The sequence below is a fragment of the Pistacia vera genome, unplaced genomic scaffold (assembly GCF_008641045.1).
Source record: "Pistacia vera cultivar Batoury unplaced genomic scaffold, PisVer_v2 Contig571, whole genome shotgun sequence".
Taxonomy (NCBI): Eukaryota; Viridiplantae; Streptophyta; class Magnoliopsida; order Sapindales; family Anacardiaceae; genus Pistacia; species Pistacia vera.
The window spans coordinates 334,313-355,362 of NW_022196414.1; the positions used below are offsets into that span (position 1 = coordinate 334,313).

General features: G+C 36.4%; 2 protein-coding genes across 2 annotated transcripts; one reads left to right on the forward strand and one right to left on the reverse strand.

The window, feature by feature from the left end:
• Positions 1-3,529: 3,529 nt before the first annotated feature.
• Positions 3,530-4,687, forward strand: LOC116109100 (chlorophyll a-b binding protein CP24 10A, chloroplastic-like). The gene is made up of 2 exons (XM_031395345.1): positions 3,530-3,884; positions 4,025-4,687. Exons 1-2 carry the CDS (start codon positions 3,661-3,663, stop codon positions 4,572-4,574), a joined length of 774 nt encoding a protein of 257 aa, XP_031251205.1. The 5' UTR covers positions 3,530-3,660; the 3' UTR covers positions 4,575-4,687.
• A 7,343-nt stretch (positions 4,688-12,030) lies between these two features.
• LOC116109099 (3-hydroxyacyl-[acyl-carrier-protein] dehydratase FabZ-like) lies at positions 12,031-16,635 on the reverse strand. Its single transcript, XM_031395344.1, has 4 exons — positions 16,201-16,635; positions 16,068-16,128; positions 15,841-15,985; positions 12,031-12,295 (listed from the first exon to the last, which is right to left on the reverse strand). The coding sequence occupies exons 1-4, from the start codon at positions 16,394-16,396 to the stop codon at positions 12,044-12,046; spliced, it is 654 nt and encodes a 217-aa protein (XP_031251204.1). The 5' UTR covers positions 16,397-16,635; the 3' UTR covers positions 12,031-12,043.
• Between the last annotated feature and the right edge of the window lie 4,415 nt (positions 16,636-21,050).

Genomic DNA, 21,050 nt, shown 5'->3' on the forward strand with positions numbered 1-21,050 from the left:
TACCTTCGCCGCGTAGCTGCACACGAAGACCAGCATATCGGTTGGAGTAGCATTTCTAACGGCCACGAAGGTTTGCGGAGTGATTCTATCCCCAGCTGCTACAGCCCCAACGCTAACATGGTCAGGGAGTTGATTGATCAGAGCATCGAGCATAGCTTAGGCCACTTCATCCATTTTCTTGCTTTTCAACCAGAACAAGCTAGATTTATTCCCCCTTACAGTTCCAGCTTTGCCCATAGGAGTGGACTTTTTCTAAGCCAAGTCCTCGACTGCTGTTTTCTTTAGGCCATCGGCCTGCACGACGACCTCTTTGCCCAAGCCACCTTGCTGCTCGGCCCCCTTTTATTTGCCCAAGCCCCCTAGAGGCTGGATTGCTTTCTTCTTACCCGAGCTATCATGCTACTCAAGTGCCTTCAGTTTTCCCGAGATTTCAATTAGCTTGGGAGTTTTCTTCGTCAGTCCCTTTTGGAGCTCAGGGACACTCTTTTCGCCTGCTAACTTTAGAGTAGTTATGGGCTTTTTTCGCGCTTAGGCCCTCCCCAAGCTCGCCACCAAGACATTTCACGCCGACGACATTAACGGGTTGCTTCGTCGCCAAAGCAGCTAGTGTCTTCTTGGCAGCTGCCGAAGCTGCTGTTTTCTTCTTAAGGCCTTTGGGTTTCTCAGTCCACATATCTGCAAGAAAGTAACAAATAGTAAACAACTTATCCACGTGGGAAAAAGTGCGAGCAAATGATAACTTAACCTTTTTCAAAGATCATAGGAAATATTGCGTCATCTCTACAAAAGCCATATGCTCGCAGGTGGGATAGCATAACGATCTCGTTAACGTTATGCTGTCTGTCGGGAAGGTCACTGAAACGCTGAAGCCTCTACAAGCTCGCGACAGGGAGATAGTTCTGTTCGACGTTAACTGCAAAACAAAGCAACTCAGTTAGGTAGAACACAAAGCTCGAAAGTGATCCTTGCATGTACGGTAAGTCAAAATCTTACTCGCTTCCGAGGCAAAGGCTCTGGTCTCTCAGGCTTCATAGAAGAAAAATTGTGAGTCCCAGTGTGGGACTTTTTTCAGGATATCAACAAGCCCATTGAAACGTACCTTCCTCGCCTTGGAAAGGTAGTACGTCTGGTCTTGCCCTTTTTAGAGCCTATACAGATGGACGAGCTCCTCAAAGGATGGCTCGCTCAACTCATCGATCATGTATGCTATGTATAGAGCGATAATAATTATGTAGGAATTTGCGAAAAGCTGGAGGGGAATGATGTCAAACCACATTAGCACGTTGTCAATAAAACGATGAGGGGGAATGGATACCCCGCATCTTAAGAGGGTCTCAAAGGTCGCCACCCATCCAAGCAGGGGATTCTTTCAAGAAATGTCCCCTGAGGCCATCAAATTAAACTACGGCACATAGACCGCTCTTATGCATTATAGATCCTTGACGGTAATCAAGGATTGTGGGTCTCTTGGCAGCCTATGGACTGGAGACCGCGCAGGTTAAGCCAACTGTATCGAGGCACGGTCGGAAGAGCCTGTCACAGCAGGGTCCGAGCTTTGTGTAACGATTTCCTCGAAAACCTCGGGAGTTGAATCCCCAAGGACTGCAGAGCCAATGGGCAAATCAAACATGTGGTCGATTGTGTGACTGCTAGAGGAAGACATGGTTATAGCTCACTTTTGGGTACTTGAAACAAAAGCGAACATGTGTCAGAGCTCAAAAAATTTGGCGACCATTTCACACTTGCTTTCAGTTCAGGCACCTAAGATAGCTCGCACCACACAACAAACACACGTGACCTACCCCAGGTTCCGACAGCCACCGCGTTAAACCCTTCTTAAACCTAGGACCGCCAAAGACGTATTCGAAAACCCTACTAAAGCCCTAGAACATCCAATGTGGCCACGATAGTAGCCACCCTTTAACGCGAAAATTGGGAAAACGAGTAAAGAAAGGGAAAAGAACCTTACCAAAATGAAAGAAGTGCAGAAACTCGTCGGAAAGAGCACTGTGACAATGGCAAAACAGTAGCAAAGTGGACAAAGATGTCAGAGAACTTTCATGGACTAAATGAGCATTCTAACGACTTCGCCACCTTTTATAATGGTTTGCATGAAAGACGAAGGGTGGGGTTTAATCGTAGCCATCAATCTGTAGTGAATCTCGACCCTTCATTAGTCGAGCAATCTTAGCCATTAGACGTGGCCACGTGTCATCCATCAGCGAAGGGCGACGAACCGTCGAACTGTTACATTGACAACCGTCGCCGCCAGTTGCCTCGACTTCGCTAGTGGGTAGCTATAGTCGCCCACGCGTGACTGACAAAGGTTACCGCATTTAATGCGACATGACCACTTGGAAATTACGTATTTGCCCTAACTTTTCATATTCTGAGTTTGGCAGGTACCGCGGGAAGTAAACAGGTGTGAAGCATGTCGACCGCATATGAGGTCGACACCAAGAGCTCGACCAAACCTGCATCCGGAGACCTGTTGTTAATGTTGACCTTGGTATCAAATCGAGCAATAGTCTTCGAAGCTCAAAACGAGCATCGAACACTAAGGGGCAGATGTTGTGTGTGATTTTTCCACCAAGCTCGAGCTACCGCGAGGATGTAACCCAGGATCAGTCTGACTCCACTGGTTGTCTGACTCAGCATAAGCTCGTCAACATATAGCTAGACCCAGCATAAGCTTGTCGTAAACAACCCAAATGATCATTCAATCAATTCCCGGATAGCTTCAGATCCCAAATGTTGCGGAAATGACTAAATCAACATCAATCTCTATGCAATCACAACGCCCAATCGCGAGAATATCATAATTGCAGTTCAGATCAATTGTAATCCCTTTATTTTTCACTCTTTCGTTTGTACAAACCTTGTATATAAACCCCCTCAAATGATGAAAAAGGGGTTACGACTTTCACACAGAATTCTCATTGTAAACTCTCACAGCAATACAAAAAAACAATGGACGTAGGCTCAAGTGTTTACCTCGCCGAACCATTTTGAAAATTCTCATTGTTATTTATTTTATTGCACTCAATATTTGTCTATTGTTGATTACCCATAATCACACGCACATCCATTCTGATCCCATTAAGGTCGATCGAAATTCTCTAGTTAGTGCAGATCTTTGTATCAACAAATTCTTATTTGATTCAAAATTAATATTTATAAAAATTAAACTCTTTTTTTTTTATAACTCATGTCTTAATAAAAAACAACAAATGGAGTGCCACCTTAGATTTTTCTTAGTTTTCATACATGATTTTAAGAAAAATTATAGTTTTTTTTTTAAAATAAAATTTAAAAATTGATCATATCTATGTAAATGATGTTTCCCGTAAGTGAAATTAATGAAAAACGAAAATGGTGGGCCAAACCTTGGTGATATTATGAGTTGTGAAAGGGGAGGATGGTCAAGGCAAGAGGCAAAGAAATGGTCCACATGGTTTGAAGCAAATACAAAGATGTGGATGGACTTCTACTTCTCATTGGTCCGTAATCTATCCACGACTCTTCCTCAGATTTCCTCTCCAGATTTCATTATCCTACCTGGCTCTCTAGAAATCCTCCCTTAGATCCTCACTAAGCCCAGCAACCTCTCTTAACATATTCTACACATTCATTTTCAACTCATTGTAGAGAAGAACACACATGGCTGCAACATCTGCCGCTGTCCTCAATGGGTTGGGTTCTTCATTTCTAAATGGAGGGAAGAAGAGCGCCAAAGGCCTATTGGGTGCTACTAGAGTGGGAAGTAGTGGAGCTGTTGGTTCTCGGAAGTCGGTTGTTGTAGCCGCTCTTCCGCCGAAGAAATCTTGGATTCCTGCCGTTAAAGGTGGCGGCAACTTCCTTGACCCCGAGTGGCTCGATGGCTCGTAAGTTTCTCTGTTAATTGTATTATTTACTCACTTTTTTTCCTTTCTTTCCCTATGTGTATATTGGAGCAAGAGATGGGTGCGACCATACCACCACCAGTACTAAGATTTGTGACCCTTAAATATTATATTCAATGCAGGCTCCCGGGCGACTATGGATTCGACCCACTAGGCCTGGGCAAGGATCCAGCGTTCCTTAAATGGTACAGAGAAGCAGAACTGATTCACGGGCGGTGGGCGATGGCAGCAGTCGTTGGTATCTTCGTGGGACAAGCATGGAGTGGGATCCCCTGGTTCGAGGCTGGGGCTGACCCGGGTGCAATAGCGCCATTCTCCTTCGGTTCGCTTCTCGGAACACAGCTTCTCCTGATGGGTTGGGTTGAGAGCAAGAGGTGGGTGGACTTTTTCAATCCAGAATCTCAGGCAGTAGAATGGGCGACTCCATGGTCAAGAACCGCTGAGAACTTTGCAAATGCGACAGGCGAACAGGGGTACCCGGGGGGAAAATTCTTTGATCCATTAGGTCTTGCAGGGACAATTAAGGATGGTGTGTACATTCCTGATACTGAGAAGCTAGACAGACTCAAGGTTGCTGAGATTAAGCATGCTAGAATTGCTATGTTGGCCATGTTGATTTTCTATTTTGAGGCTGGTCAAGGGAAGACACCACTTGGTGCCCTTGGTTTGTAAAACTATTACTTTATTTGATGTAGATAACTGGAAAGAAACAATGAACTCCGCCAATTTTAAATCTAATGTAATCAATCAATCTTTCTTTATGGACCATATTAGAAGTTCTCAAATTCTTTCTAGTTCTGTCTAACAGGAACGGGGTGAGTAGGGGCATGCCTTGGATAAATTTCAATTTGTACCTTGCTATTATATGTTGTTAAAGTAGCCTAAATCCAGCATTATCATCACTTTTATTTTATTTTGTCTACCTCAAATCTGAAAAATATTTTAATTATGTATCTTTTAATGTATTAAAAAGTCATTTTTTCATGAATAAATTTTTTATATTTAAATATTTTTTCTTTGCCCTCACTAAAAAAAAATGTTGCTTCGTCTTGCTGTAAAAGTAATTAGATAATTTAATTCTAATACTTGTTAATTGTTTTATTTAGGGAAAAAAAAAACGATAGAAGATAGAGAACAAGAGAGATTCTTATGGAAAATTTAATGAAGTTTGAAAGTACCAAAGGGATTTTATAAATTTTAGAAGATATTATGTAAATTTTCAACTCTATAGGGTTTCCTCGATGATCACCCAACTCCTTTTAAAGTTTCAAAATAAACAACGAAAATCCTTTTAAATCGATTTTTACTTGGGATACTTTGTATCTCTATCTTTAGATAAAAGCAAAGAGTAAAAAAATGCGTAGTCAGGTCAAGTTTAGGCAAACCAAAGTCCACCAAATAGGAGAATAAGATTCATGATGATGTTCATTGTTTTTGATTGTTGAGAAAATTGAAGGAAAAAGAAACCTTTATAGAATCTAGATATACATTAAAAGAATATATTCTGATCGGTCCCCATTTATTGTATCCTAAGTGAGTTTTTTTATTGGATCTCTCTTCTAATTGTGTCATATGGTAACCTAAATCCGAGGTGGAAAATGGGCCGGGTTAGGTGGGTCAACCTTTACCCAGCCCGGTATTTCCCGTCGGACAGGCTAGGCCTTCATAGGCCAATCTGACGACCCAACAGATCATTTTTTTTTTAAATACCCTCGTTAGGGTTGTCACCCAGCGAGTTGACCTGCAGGTTGGCGACAAAAAAGATTAATTTTTTTTTTCAAAAACTCATTTTACCCTTCAAATAGTCGTTTTATAGCAATTGGAGGGGTTTTTTTGGTCATTTCTTCTTCTTCCTCTTTTCTCTATAAATAAGGCCTAAACTTCTCATATTTCCTCACATCCCAAATTCTCTCATTCTCTCATTTTCTCTATAAAAATCTCTCAAATCTCTTGGTTGTCAATTTGTTCTCATTTTAATTTTTATTAGTTTTTGCAATTTTCAATTCATATTTCCAATTCCAATTCTCCTTCTTTATTTTTTTATATCCGATTTTTTTTTTTTTTTTTTAACTAGAATAGATAGTATTTCCATCATTGATGAAGAAAGTTATCATAATCCCCCTAAATTTACTAACATAAACGTAGTAGATTCAAACAGTCTCGCTTTCCCATTCTCAAAACCTTGCCACTCATAATATCTTCCACACCCCCCCCCCCCCCCCCCCCCCCTCCCCCTCCCTTTCCCACCCCATGCTGCTACAACTCCTAGTGGTTCTAGAGGTCGTTCTCATAATCGTTGTCCTCGTCCAACTCCATTTGAAGTAGAAGTGGGTTCATCAACTGTAGCTACCGGAACCAACGACAAGCACACATCAAATGTTTGGGTGCATTTCGAAAAGTTTTACGAGACAGAAAATGGAGTTCAACTGAAGAAAGCAAGATGCAAGTATTGTAGAAATATTTATAAAGCTAATGCAGGTGATGGTACCAGTACTTTAAAAATGCATGCTGGTAAACATATAAATCATCATGAAAATAGAGAAACCAATCAAATTCAAATAACTAGTATGGGTAATACTTGACGTTATAATTCTAATGTATATAAGGAATAATTAACTTTATATATTGCTGTAACTGATCAACCTATTAATATGGCTGAAGATAAATATTTTGAAAGATTTTTTTAAAAATTCATTTTTTCCATAATTTAAAACTTATTCTAAAACTTCAACAAGAAATGATTTAATAAATTTGTTTAAGAAAATGAAATTAGAGTTAAGAAATAAAATACATAGTTGTCATGTTAGTTTGGCTCTAACCGCGGATATTTGGAGTGGTAGAGCTAAACAAGATTATATTTGTGTGACTAGTCATTATTTTGATAACGAATGTAAATTAAATAAATCTTTATTGGGATTTAAATTAATGGATGTGGATCATAGTGGTCTACAAATTTATTATAAAATTGTTGAAGTTTTAGAAGAATATGATATTGTTCACAAAGTAATAAGTTTAACTTTAGATAATACAAGTACTAACAGTAGAGCTTATTAAAATAAATTTTTTTTTTTTTAATGACAATTTGAATCTTTTTCACCAACATTTTGCATGTCACATTATTAATTTAATTGTAAAAGTGGTCCGAAAGGAATTAGAAATAATATTGATAGAATTATGGATTCTTTAGCTTGGATTACTAGTAGTAATAAAAGAAATTCTAAATTTCAAGATGCTTGTAAAAAATCAAATTTGTCTATTAAAACTTTTGCATTAAACATGCCTGTTAGGTGGAATAGTACTTATTTAATTTTGTATTCATGTTTTACCTTACCCAAATTTAATGAGTTATTTTGTACCAAATAAGAGGGGTCCTTATCATTTGGTAGAGAGTGAGTAACATATAGCTCAAAAATTTCATTCTTTTCTTAAAACCTTTTAACTTGCAACTTTAAAACTTTCTGGTGTGTATTATCCTACTAGTTCATTGGTAATACATACAATTTTCAAAATTTCAAATTTATTTACTTGAAACAAAAACAATGAAATTTTAGCAGAACCAATAGAAGCAATGGAATTTAAATTTAAAAAATATTGGAAACTCATTCCTTTTCTTTATTGTTTAGCTACCATATTTGATCCTAGGATTAAATTAGCGGGTTTAGAAAATGTTTTAGACACATTAAGTGAAAATTTACAAGAAAAAGCGTATGCCAGTCAACCAAGAGAGATAAGAGAGTGTCTTGAAGAGGTATATTTGCAATATGAAAGCAGGTGTGGAAACCAACAAAGAGGTGCAATACCTAAGGAAGTACCAACAAAAGACACAAATGTAGACTTCAACTCCTGGAGTGCAATTAATAGGCGAAAGAAGACCTGAACGCGAAGCACAACCTCCTCTTTAGAAGCATTAACAAGGAATATAATGTTCTCCATGCGGTTGCAGAGTAATGAGCTTTACCAATATTTAGGAACCCTTGACTTGCTACTAGCGGATCCACAACAAGAGTCAACTTTGATGTCTTAGAATATTAGAAAACCAGAAAATGTATTTTTCCACTACTATCAAGACTTGCCTTTGATGTTTTCTCTGTTCCTGTCTCAATCGTCTCATCCGAACAAACATTTAGTGCAAGTGGAAGAATTTTAAATGAAAGGAGGACTAAACTTTCACAAAAAATGATTGAAGTCCTCACATGTCTTTGAGATTGGGAACGGTCACGCCATCAAGATTAATACGAAATTGTCGATGATACTTTAATATAATTATTTTAATTTTATAATTTAGATGATACAGATGAGGGAGGTCCTAGTCAACCCTCAAATTAGTTGTTTTGTAAATTGTAACTTTGTAATTNCCCCCCCCCCCCCCCCCCCCCCCCCCCCCCCCCCCAAATGCTGCTACAACTCCTAGTGGTTCTAGAGGTCATTCTCATAATCGTCGTCATCGTCCAACTCCATTTGAAGTAGAAATGGGTTCATCAACTGTAGCCACCGGAACCGACGACAAGCACACATCAAATGTTTGGATGCATTTCGAAAAGTTTTACGAGACAGAAAATGGAGTTCAACTGAAGAAAGCAAGATGCAAATATTGTGGAAATATTTATAAAGCTGATGCTGGTGATGGTACCAGTACTTTAAAAAGGCTTGCTGGTAAACATATAAATCATCATGGAAATAGAGAAACCAATCAAATTCAAATAACTAGTATGGGTAATACTTGACGTTATAATTCTAATGTATATAAGGAACAATTAACTTTATATATTGCTACAACTGATCAACCTATTAATATGACTGAAGATAAATATTTTGAAAGATTTTTTTAAAAATTCATTTTTTCCATAATTTAAAACTTATTCTAAAACTTCAACAAGAAATGATTTAATAAATTTGTTTAAGAAAATGAAATTAGAGTTAACAAATAAAATACATAGTTGTTATGTTAGTTTGGCTCTAACCGCGGATATTTGGAGTGGTAGAGCTAAACAAGATTATATTTGTGTGACTAGTCATTATTTTGATAATGAATGTAAATTAAATAAATCTTTATTGGGATTTAAATTAATGGATGTGGATCATAGTGGTCTACAAATTTATTGTAAAATTGTTGAAGTTTTAGAAGAATATGATATTGTCCACAAAGTAATAAGTTTAACTTTAGATAATACAAGTGCTAACAGCAGAGCTATAGATTTTATTAAAAGAAATTATGAATTTCAAGATACTTGTAAAAAATCAAATTTGTCTCCTAAAACTTTTGCATTAGATATGCCCCTTAAGTAGAATAGTACTTATTTAATGTTTCATTCATGTTTTTACCTTATACAAATTTAATGAGTTATTTTGTACCAAATAAGAGGGGTCATTATCATTTGGTAGAGAGTGATTGACATATAGCTCAAAAATTTCATTCTTTTCTTAAAACCTTTTAACTTGCCACTTTAAAACTTTCTGGTGTGTATTATCCTACTAGTTCATTGGTAATACATACAATTTTAAAAATTTCAAATTTATTTGCTTGAAACAAAAACAATGAAATTTTAGCAGAACCAATAGAAGCAATGGAATTTAAATTTAAAAAATATTGGAAACTCATTCCTTTTCTTTATTGTTTAGCTACCATATTTGATCCTAGGATTAAATTAGCGAGTTTAGAAAATGTTTTAGACACGTTAAGTGAAAATTTATAAGAAAAAACATATGCCAGTCAACCAAGAGAGATAAGAAAGTGTCTTAAAGAGGTATATTTGCAATATGAAAGCAGGTGTGGAAACCAGCAAAGAGGCACAATACCTGAGGAAGTACCAACAGAAGACACAAATGAAGACTTCAACTCCTGGAGTGCAATTAATAGGCAGAAGAAGACCCGAACGCGAAGCACAACCTCCTCTTCAGAAGCATCAACAACGAATATAATGTTCTCCATGCAGTTACATAGTAATGAGCTTTACCAATATTTAGGAACCCCTAACTTGCTACCAGCGGATCCACAACAAGAGTCAACTTTGATGTCTTAGAATATTAGAAAACCAGAAAATGTATTTTTCCACTAGTATCAAGACTTGCCTTTGATGTTTTCTCTATTCCTGTCTCAATCTTCTCATCCGAACAAACATTTAGTGCAAGTGGAAGAATTTTAAATGAAAGGAGGACTAAACTTTTACAAAAAATGATTGAAGTCCTCACATGTCTTTGAGATCGGGAACGGTCACGCTATCAAGATCAATACGAGATTGTCGATGATACTTTAATATAATTATTTTAATTTTATAATTTAGATGATACAGATGAGGGAGGTCCTAGTCAACCCTCAAATTAGTTGTTTTGTAAATTGTAACTTTGTAATTTATAAATTAACTATCAATTATTACACTTTTTTTTTTTCCTTGCCAAGTTTTTGTCCTAATTGAGTTTTTCTTGATAAGGTTTTTAACGAGACAATAATTGTTGTAATTTCTTACTTTATTTTTTGATAAATAAATAAATCTAATTTTTCTTATATTACAATTTAATTGTATTAAAATTGAAATAATATTTGAAATGTTAGCTAAAAAAAATTAATTTAACTGAAATGATATTTGAAAAGTTAACTAAAAAAATTACACAAAAGAAAAAAATAAAAAATAAAAAATAATTTTTTGCTGGGCCGTCCCACACAAAAACCTATTGGGTTAGGGTTGACGGGTCGGGCTGGGTTGACCCTTTTGGACAAAGAGGCGGGCCAGGTTAGGCCTGGCCTGCCATTTGCACCAACCTGCCACGAGTTGGGCCCTCTTTCCACCTTTATCCATCACACTTTACTCTCTAGGCTTTTATATTTTAAAAAGTTTTATCCATTAATTTTACACTCAAATATGTCAAGATAAAAGACATTGTTTATTGATAAAAAGGAAAAATTTGATCTCTTCAAAGTTAGGCCTTATAATACCATTGTGTTACAGATAAAAAAAAAAAGGGTAATATTATACTGACAAATGAATCTTATAAATTTTCTCTCATAAACTCGACATGGCACTGAGTTGGCGTGGTAAACTTTGACTAAACATGAACAGTTGTTCCTTAGGGAGGAACGATTGTTCATTCATAAGGAACGACTGTTCCATTCATAAAGAACAGACGTTCCTATAAGGAATGATTGTTTCTTATTAATAGAACAATCATTCCTTATGGAACAACCATCTATTCCTTATGAAGGAACGGTTGTTTGTCTCTAAGAACAATCATTCCTTCATAAGGAATGACCGTTCCTTATGAAGGAACAACCATTTGTCCTTAGGAACAGCCGTTTCTTTATACCTTCATACATGTTCCATAAGAGAGGAACGATCATTCCTTCCGTAAGAAACGACCACTCCTTTTATGAACGGTTATTTATTGGGTCTAGTCAAAATCATTTGCCATTAGGTGATGGTAAGAGCTGCCAACTCAACTGTCACATTAGATTTGTAAGATTCGTTTGTCAATCTATCTTTATTCATTAAAAAAAAAAAATTATCTAGCTTATTCATAACATGGCATGTTTCATCATTTGAAAGGCACGAGTTATTTACAATTTTATATTTTAAAGTTTGAAATACATTGTACTTATCTCTAAAATTGAAATACGAACAGTTTAGTCTAATCAGGTAAGACTTTCCAATAAAGAGTCCATATTAGCCCCAGTTTTTTTATTTATATGTAATTAGAAATAAAGAAAATATAAGAAATAAGAAAACAACCCAAAACACTAATTTCCTCTTGTTCAGCGTGCTAAATGCTCATATAACCATTTGCTTATTTTTATTTGATTTTTTTCATTTTGAACTACGAATCACAGGGATCTCAGTATCAATGAATTATCCAGAATTATTTTACGCATCATACGGCATAATCACACAGATATTTGTCGCTAAAATCATGAGCGAGGCAGGAATGAATAAGTTTCAGAAAGAGGAGTAAACATAACCAACCGGTGCTTAAATCAAACCACTGAAAACCACTTCTATGGATCATATCAATCAAGAGAATTCGAAGAGAAATAAGTTTGGAGTCGTTGCACAAAAGTTTGAGAAAGTGAGGGTGGGGAAAGTAGCAATCGAGGAAAACCTTACTAGTACTGCAACTGAATATTTCCCCCCCCAAAAAAAAAAAAGAGTAAATTAATTAAAAGCAGCAGCCATCAAAAATTCGCCCTCGCACACCACTTCACCTCCCACATAAGCTTTGCCTTCCATCTTTGCGATGCCGAAGCGTTTCTGTAGCTTCACAAGATTCATTCTCATAACCAAAGTGTCACCTGCAATTACTGGTTTCCGGAATCTTACTTTATCAACTCCAGCAAAGACAAAATTGTCACGAGAGCCTCCCACATCTGGTTGCAGCATAACCAAACCACCAACCTGAGCCATTGCCTGTATCCAAAACAGTGGCAAACATCTTTACTGACCCAGAATACATATACAGCGTATAAAACTGGGAACAGCTTTGGAAATTTTGAACTACAACGATTTAAAGTCCTTGTCGTGAGGCAAATGCCTAATTTTATATGAAATTCTAACAGGTTGGCCTTCATATTGATAGACTTCATTTTTGTGTGTGGGTATGTGTGCACAAGCTTGCGTGGTAATTTTGTCAATGATATTTTGCCTTCCTAAAACAAAGGAACCCTTTAATCATGACACATGAAAGTAAAGCCTTTTAATTAAAAGACCTTCAATCCCACAAACACTTCCACCAGGTCCTTTTTTGACCTTCACCACTCCAAACCACAAATATTATTTCTCATGCACAAGGCAGATCCCAGATGACAGAAGAGGTTTGAGTACTCACGCATGCCAATTGCCTAATTGCATCTCAATGTGTCTGTCTTCTATGCATATAATAGTTTCATTATTCTTGATTTCCACTGTAATTTCATTCTGTATAGTACTAGAAAAGGTGATTAAAACTAGAGAAAATAGAGGTTAAAAGAGTGAACCAGTGTCCTCTCATATTACAGCCACCTCCCTAAAAGCAGGGACAGAAAATCTGATCCTCTTGAGAACTAGTTGGGTGCACTGTTCCATGCCTACTACTTCTCGGGGATAGTTAGCAACATATAAAGAAGTCCTAATCAGTCCTAATCAAGTTACAGGATGTGAAGAAGATTAAAAACATCATTATCTGAAGCATTCTGCTTAACTAGGTGTTCACAGTGAATAGAACTTAAGAACTCAAATATCTATCAGATATGTTTGAAATGATACAAGAAGCATAAGTACAACTGAAGAATGGATAAAGTAACAGGAAGATCACAAATAACTGCAAAAAGGTCTCCCTTCACCCAGCAAAAGTGAGAGAGGAAACTAAAACAGAAGTTGCAAGCAACACTGCCTCAGAACAGAGTACTACAGTGAGCAATTCCCAGTTTGACAATTATCATTGATTAAGGTCTATGGAACCTGACTTAGATGGCTGATGTGGCAGAATAGAGTTAAAAATTAAGTTGGGGTTTAAAGGCCTGGGTATTACGGAGTAGGGTTTTGACATTATTGGGGAAAAGAAGTTATGTATAGGATTTTACTGATACAAAACAAAAATCAAAGCTCATTGTGAATGAATTGAGAAGGAGCAAAAGGAAAAGTTACATAAAATTTGAAATAAGGACGAAAAAAAAGTAAGAATTAGTGAGTGGGAGAAAATGTGCCACACACTAATGCATTCATTAAGCCAAACAACTCAGATCTTCCATGAAGCAAATGTATAGCACGATGAAGAGTTGAAATAATAAATAGATACATAGATCACTAACACTTGTCGTACTGTAGCAGTACTGCTCAAAGTAACAATAACAGATTATTTTGCTTTGGTTACGAGGGGCTAATTTTATTATGTTATTTAAACTGCTAAGATTTAATTTTTATAAATTTAATAATATATTAACATATAAAGGTTACCAAAATTGTAATCACTCTAGGTTCTGCAGACCTTAAAAAGTTTATAAACGGAATACATTTTATTTCTTTTTTGTTGCTGCATATACTAAAAGATGAGCATTTGATTATAGGTTTTGATCTCTTTTCCTCTCTCTTTAATTTACCAATCTCTAAAATCTGAGTTTTAGGTAGTGTCAATTCCATTATTATGGCATCATAAGCCAAATATAGATCTAGCTCCATAGCAAGTAGAACACAAATTGCCCATCAGACATGAATGTTTGAGCCCTGCAACAGATTAAGGATATATGACTGGAGATACTTGAAAACAACAGGTGGTGCTGAAGATGAACACTTAATAGGGATAATTCTGTTGATTGGATTCTCAATCAATCTATGATGTATACATTGACCTTATGATATGCTTGCGGTGAAGGTAAAACTTTTGCTGCCTATTAAAAAAACTAGAGACATATGTGACTTACCAAGTGTTTCATTAGTATGTAGTCTGCAATTGCTTCAGACATTATAATACTTTTTATATGTACCTTAGGATTTTCAAGAGCTTTTATGTCTTCCAAATTCTATTTTAGAGTTTAATTATTTACTAATTTATAAATTTTATTCATTCTTTTTTCTTTCCCTCTGTACTAGAAATCAGCCTTTGGTTGTGTTTTCTGGTATCTTTTGCTCTCTCTTTTCTAATATCAGATATGCATTCAGTAAGAATGATGTCATTAAAAACCTTAAAATTATTTAGAGAGCATAGATGTTAACCAGAACCCTCGGAATACAGCCTAAAAGCATGATGACATTCATGGTCGGCCAGATCTTTGTTCATCCAGTAACAAGCAGATATTAGCAGATTATAAAAATCATAAGAATACAAGGATTTTACACTGACAAAACCTACACAATTAACTTCCTCTATTGCCTTCTGTCCTCAATCCAACATTCCTCATACTTTGCTAAGGAAGGCCGTTCTCATACCTTTTTCCTCCTCTCTTACTTTCCATCGAAGAAAATTATTGGTAATTGTCACATTTCCTTAGGCTCCATAGTACTATACAATTATCCTCTATAACTACTCTGATTCATCTATAATCTAAGCAATGCAATCTCCCATATTAACCAAGGAACCCTTTAAAATACTTCAAAATGTCAATGCAGTAACATAGAACGACCACAAGAACTCCTATAATACCTAGTTGTGCATCTCATTCAGCCATAACATACTTATCTGCCAATACAATGAGAATAATTATCAGCTTCATTAATAAATTCGATTCAATCAAACATTCATCAAAATGTATGCGAGGAACTAATAAAACCAGTTTGGGCAGTTGGCCGTCCTTTCATATAAATGCTCAACCAGTCCCCAGAACCCCAAAACTTGTATGCTATGATTTATAGGGCACTTATGCTATTGAAAGTATAGTGAGTCATATAATTGAGGCCACCGCTCACTTCTCATGTTAGACCCTCATATTCACCATCATAAGATTATGAACCTTCATTTGCTTAAAAGAAATGTAACAATTTTGGCAGCATAAAAAATTTTACCATATAACTTTCACTTGCTGATAATTGTTTCACTTTCTATAATTGTTCTACAAGCAAACAAACACACAATCATACTTCCATACATATTTTTTTGCACAACTATGGTCCGCCTTGTCATGCCTAGACTATTTAGAACCACGTCCAACACCATATGTCTACGTCAAAGGTGAACAGATGCGTCCATGCACTGGATCATAGCTCAATTGTTTTGCATCTGAGACAGCATGCGTAGGATGATAAAGTAATCATCATATCTATAAAGTTGCAGCCTTTAGATTTTAAAGCAGCTAGGCAAACATGTAGTTCAATAAGTATGATTACGACAAAAGCAGTAAAGCACCAATGGAGTTAAACAGAGTATGGATTCATGTTAAAGAATAAATGGGATTACAATGTTAGAGAAAGAATTAATCATTGAATTCAATAAATACATATAATAATTATAATAATTAGGGCAAAAAAAAAAAAAATAGAATTACCTCAATCATGAGAACACCAGGCATAATAGGCCTTTCAGGAAAATGTCCAGGAAAAAAGTTATCATTGATGGTAACATTCTTGATACCCACAGCTGAAACTCCAGGATTGTATTCAATAACTCTATCCACTAAAAGAAATGGAAACCTAAAACAATAACCTAAATTACATTACAATCCAATCCAATTCATTCAGTCAAACAAAGTCAACATCAATACCACTCACTGACCTGTGAGGCAAAATCTCACGAATCTGGTTAATGTCCATAACTGTGGGAAACGCCTCGTATCCTGCAGAAAAACAAATAATAATAAACAAAAATAAATAAATAAGAGAAAATGAAAGTAAAACAAAATTCATACTTAGTTCAATAGGAGTATCTTGTTTAGGATCTTTAGCCTCCAGAGAACAAAATGTGGTGAAACGAGCGGTGTTATTGTTGTTCTTCTTGAATTGGAAAAATTGAAGATTGGATTTTGGAAGAGACAAAGCGTTTGGTCGTTGAGATTTCAAAGATAAAACTGAATTGGCCAAACAAGTAGTGGTAGTAGAAGCCATTGTCGAAAGTTTGAATTGAATGGAAAGAAAGAATGAATGAGAATGAGAGAGAATTAGGGGTTGAAGAAGAGAGAAATTGAAATGAATTTTATGTTAAATTAAATAATAAAAGAGTGAGGCAGGTGGGAGGTGGCGACATTAACGAGGTAGCTGTAGGGGAACTCTTTGTTTCAACCAGGAACTAACCAGCCAGGCTAACGGAGATCCCCATGGGAGGTTTTTCTCATTTTTTTTTTTTTTTTTTTCTTTTTTTAACTTTTTAAGAAAAAAATTATTATTAATCTTTCCGAGTATTTTAAAATATAATTTAAAGAGTAAACGACATGTTTCCACCCAAGGTTTAGTGAAATACCAAGTTTTTACCCCTAGTTTCATAAAATTCATATTCCCACCCTTAACTTAACAAAAAATATATTTAATATAACGATAAAGACTAAAATGGTCATTTAACTATGTATGAAAATAAAAATTTTAAAATAACTCCCAAAGTCTCAAAAATAGTTAAATAACCCTCCACAGAATGGAAGGGATGGTGAGTCGCTAGTGAGAGGAAACCGGTTAGAAAAAAAGCACCCAAACAGCACAAGCTAACGTGCGCCACCTCATGCTAAAATGGGTGGCTATTTTGGTGAAAAGAAGGTTGGAAAGGATGGTGGGGATGCTACTGGTGGTGAGGTGGTTGTGGTTGTGGAAGCTGGTTAGGTGGTTATGGTCGTGGAAGGTGTTGTGGTGGTGGTGGCCGTAAAAGGTGGTGGTGGCTACTGGGAAAATGTTTACAAGAGCGCAAGCTAGAGGGCAGGTCGTTGATTGTGACCTTTTATCAAACAGGTTGTGTTTGATCAGAAAAGGTCAAAGGAGAGAGCTTTCGGAGGTGCCGACGACTAGAAAAATCCAATAAGTCACAAACACTTCTAAGGAATCTCAATTTGCGTCCAAACATCCAACAAAATCAACTTAAAACAATCCTTCAAACTCAAACAAAACCCAAGGAAAATGGCCTTCAAGATGGTGAAAAAGGAGCAAAGAGGGTTGCAGGATAACGCGTTTTTGGAGAGGGTACATCGGGGAGTGGAATGGCTAGGTAGAGGGCTATTTCCGATGGGAAGGGCTGCCAGAAAAAGGCTCGGAAGTGGCGGCTGAAAAAAAGCTTGGAAGTGGGGGCAACCCAAAACAATCCTTTAAACTCAAACAAAACCCAAGGAAAATGGCCTTCAAGATGGTGAAAAAGGAGCAAAGAGGGTTGGGGGATAAGGAGGTTTTGGAGAGGGTACACCGGGGAGTGGAATGATTGGGTAAAGGGCTATTTTCAGTGGGAAGGGCAGCCCAAAAAAGGCTCAGAAGTGGCAGCTGAAAAAAGGCTTAGAAGTGGGGGTTATTTTTTAATTCTATTAATTTGGGGGTTAAAAGAATTTAAAAATGTTTTGTCAAGGGCAATATGGTAATATCACTTTCTGTACCTATGTCAGAGCCTAAAAGCTATTAACAGTGTTGGTTTAATGGTGGGAATATAGAATTTATGAAACCAGGAGTAGAAACTTGACATTTTGCCAAACATTGGGTAGGAACATGTCGTTTACTCTAATTGAAAATAAACCCTTTTGATCGTTTTTATCAAAAAAAATTCAGAAATTATATGAATTACCCATTTTTTAAGTGTTAGTTTGAGATTCTTGTAATTTTAAGTTTAATCAGTTTTCCTCCAACTTTAAAAATAATCTATAATGTGTTTGATAATAATATATGATTGTGTGTTTAATAAAATAGATTTTGAAATTATTGTTGTATGTATAATGATAAAAATAGACATTTTATTTCTTGAAACATTTTTATAATTCAAAATTTGTATTTTGAAAAGTATTTTAAAATGTGATTAAATAATTTACATCAGATAAATTATTAATTAATTAATAACTCATAAAAAACCAAAATATTGGATTTGGCTCGCAGTAGTCAACCGTTGGTTAACACTAGTCAAACCATCATTGACCAATGGTTAACGTTGATCAACGGTGGCACGTTCTAGCATAGCGAATTCCCATTGGGACTAGCAATTCTCGATGTACAGGAATCCAGTGAAACCATCGGACTCTGATACTTATTTAGGTCGCAATAGGTGGACAAATCATTTGCCACCTTTTACAACCAAAATAAGTTTCGAAAGCTGGTTTAATCTCTGGAAACCTGAAGATTAGAAATTTTTGGTACTGATGGGACCAATTGGGCTTCAAATAACAAGCACTGACCACCAATCAATGGTGGTTTGATTGGCATTGACTGTCAACAATAGTTAACCAACGGTTTGCCACCACCAATGTTGCAAGTAACCAATACTATTTCTATATTTTTTAATTTATAAATAAATTATAAAATTATTTATTAATGAATTAAGTGTTCATTAATGTTTATTTTGTAATTTGAAAATTATGCATGGGTATATTTGTTAATTTATAATGTAAAATCAGCTTTAGAAATAATTTGATTTTTAAAAGCTACTCATCCTAGCTTTTAGAATCATTTTATAACTAATTATTTTATAATCAGTGTTGAGTGTGAGTTTGCCAAAAAGCTCAGAGATCTCAGAAGCTCACAGAGTTGTAGTCTAACCCAGAATCAGTGCGACCCAGAATAGGCTCAACCCAGAATCAGAGCGATCCAAGTGAGCTCGACCCAGTTAAAGCTCATCAAGGTGACCAACCTTGATAGCTATTCGACAGATCAGAGGATATGCTTCAATCTTTGATACTTCAAAAAAGATAGGATTAGCATCATTGACAGCGCGATCTTAACGCTTAATCACTGAAATCACGGGATTGCATACCAAGTCTAATCGCAATCCCTGATTTGTCTCTCTTTCCTTAACTAAAAACTTGTATAAATACCCACTCAAACTATGATAGAAGGGTTAGCAAATTAGTATAGGCAATTACATATTTTCTTGTAAGCTCTCAAAGTAATAAGAGAACAATAGAAGTAGGTTTAAGTTCTAACTTACTGAACCACTTTAAAATTGCTCTTGTGTTCTTTAGTTTATGACATTTTTACCATTCATAGCTGATTTTTTGCTCTTGTGTTCTTTACATTACGACATTTTAATCACACACACATCTGTTCCAATTCCACCAAGGTCAATCAGACCTCCCTAGTTGGTACGAATTTTTGTATCAACATTTTGACGCTAGAAGGAGGGCCCCCGACTAGCTCTCCTATTCCCAACAAGGATAGACGATTTCAATGAACAATTACTCACCTAAAATCCTCCATGGCTCGTACGAGATCCAAGGCAACCTCCAGAAACCACGATAACGTGGACACCACCCACTAGGAAGTGAGTCAGATCGCCGCTCATGGCTATCCGCCACCAGTACCACCAGCACAGCAGGTCGCTAATCAATTGGGGGCAAGGACCTCTAACCCAGAAAATGGCCAGTTGATGGACATGATAAGGTCACTGGTTGTGCAAGTTGTGCAACAGAATGGGGCAAAGTTGAGGAAAGAGTAGCAGGCCAACCAGAACCTCGACTAGCCACACTTCACTAAGCCTACTCCCAACAAGCAGAATATGTCAGCTGGTGACCAATCTGGTTTGTCAGAGGCAAGGAGTGACTGTCATCCTCAATGAAAAAGGGCACATTCCGCTCATGAGCGTGAAGCCCAAAACAAGCTAATCTTGGGAGGCGATCAGGCAAGTAGCCCATATAGGAGAATGAGAATGGTCACCAGAGAAAGGCAAGAATTGAATACTAACATTTACACTTGGTTAAGCCCAACACAATTTTTCTACTTCAATTTTTGCTTTTCTCTAACCCTTTCTTCAATAGGGTTTAGCCAACTCATGCATGCATTTTCTCTTTGGATTTGCATCAAACACTTCATATGCACATGCAACTACCATGTTGTCTACACTTCCACATCTCTCTAAATCTACCAAAATTTGAGCTAAAAACTCACTAACTGTAGCATCAAACCTGGCCGTTTTCAACAATTCTCAACACTCCAAAATTTCATCACTAATTCTTCCATAAGTCCACCAATTCATCACATACTCATACACTACTTCTCATAGTTGGAAATTATGCATCATTAAACATAAAAAACAGCCAACAATTCTCACATACAATCACGTAAAAACATGCAAGAATCATTCTATATAAGTCTTGCTCAAATCAAGGCTAAAATTGGGTTTACTTACCTTGAATGTGTGATATCACCTCCTTTTGCTAAAAGGCTCTTCCTCATGGACCTAGATCATATAAAAACCATAAGAATTTAAAACTTTAAAGTTTAATCATACTCGTTGTGCTAGAATCTTACCTTTGGATGCTTTAGGATTGAAAATCTATAAAAATCCAAGCCAAATCCTATGAGTTCCTTTGGAAATTTGGTGAAGAAAATTAAGAGAAAAAGGGGTGAGGGTGGCGTGTACAAGGGCTAAAATATGTTAGGAAACGATCATCTATGGTAGCAGAAAACAAAACTAATTTACATGATAGATAGTTCCTTAGAACCAAGATCAGGGTACAAAAATTACAGTTTATATGTTACTATAGAATCTGCAGAAAAATCAGTTTAAAGTTTAGAAATCATACGCACGTTTGGAGGCTCCTCCAAGTTTGTCTCTGAACGGATTTCGCTACCGACCCAAGTGTAGGATCGA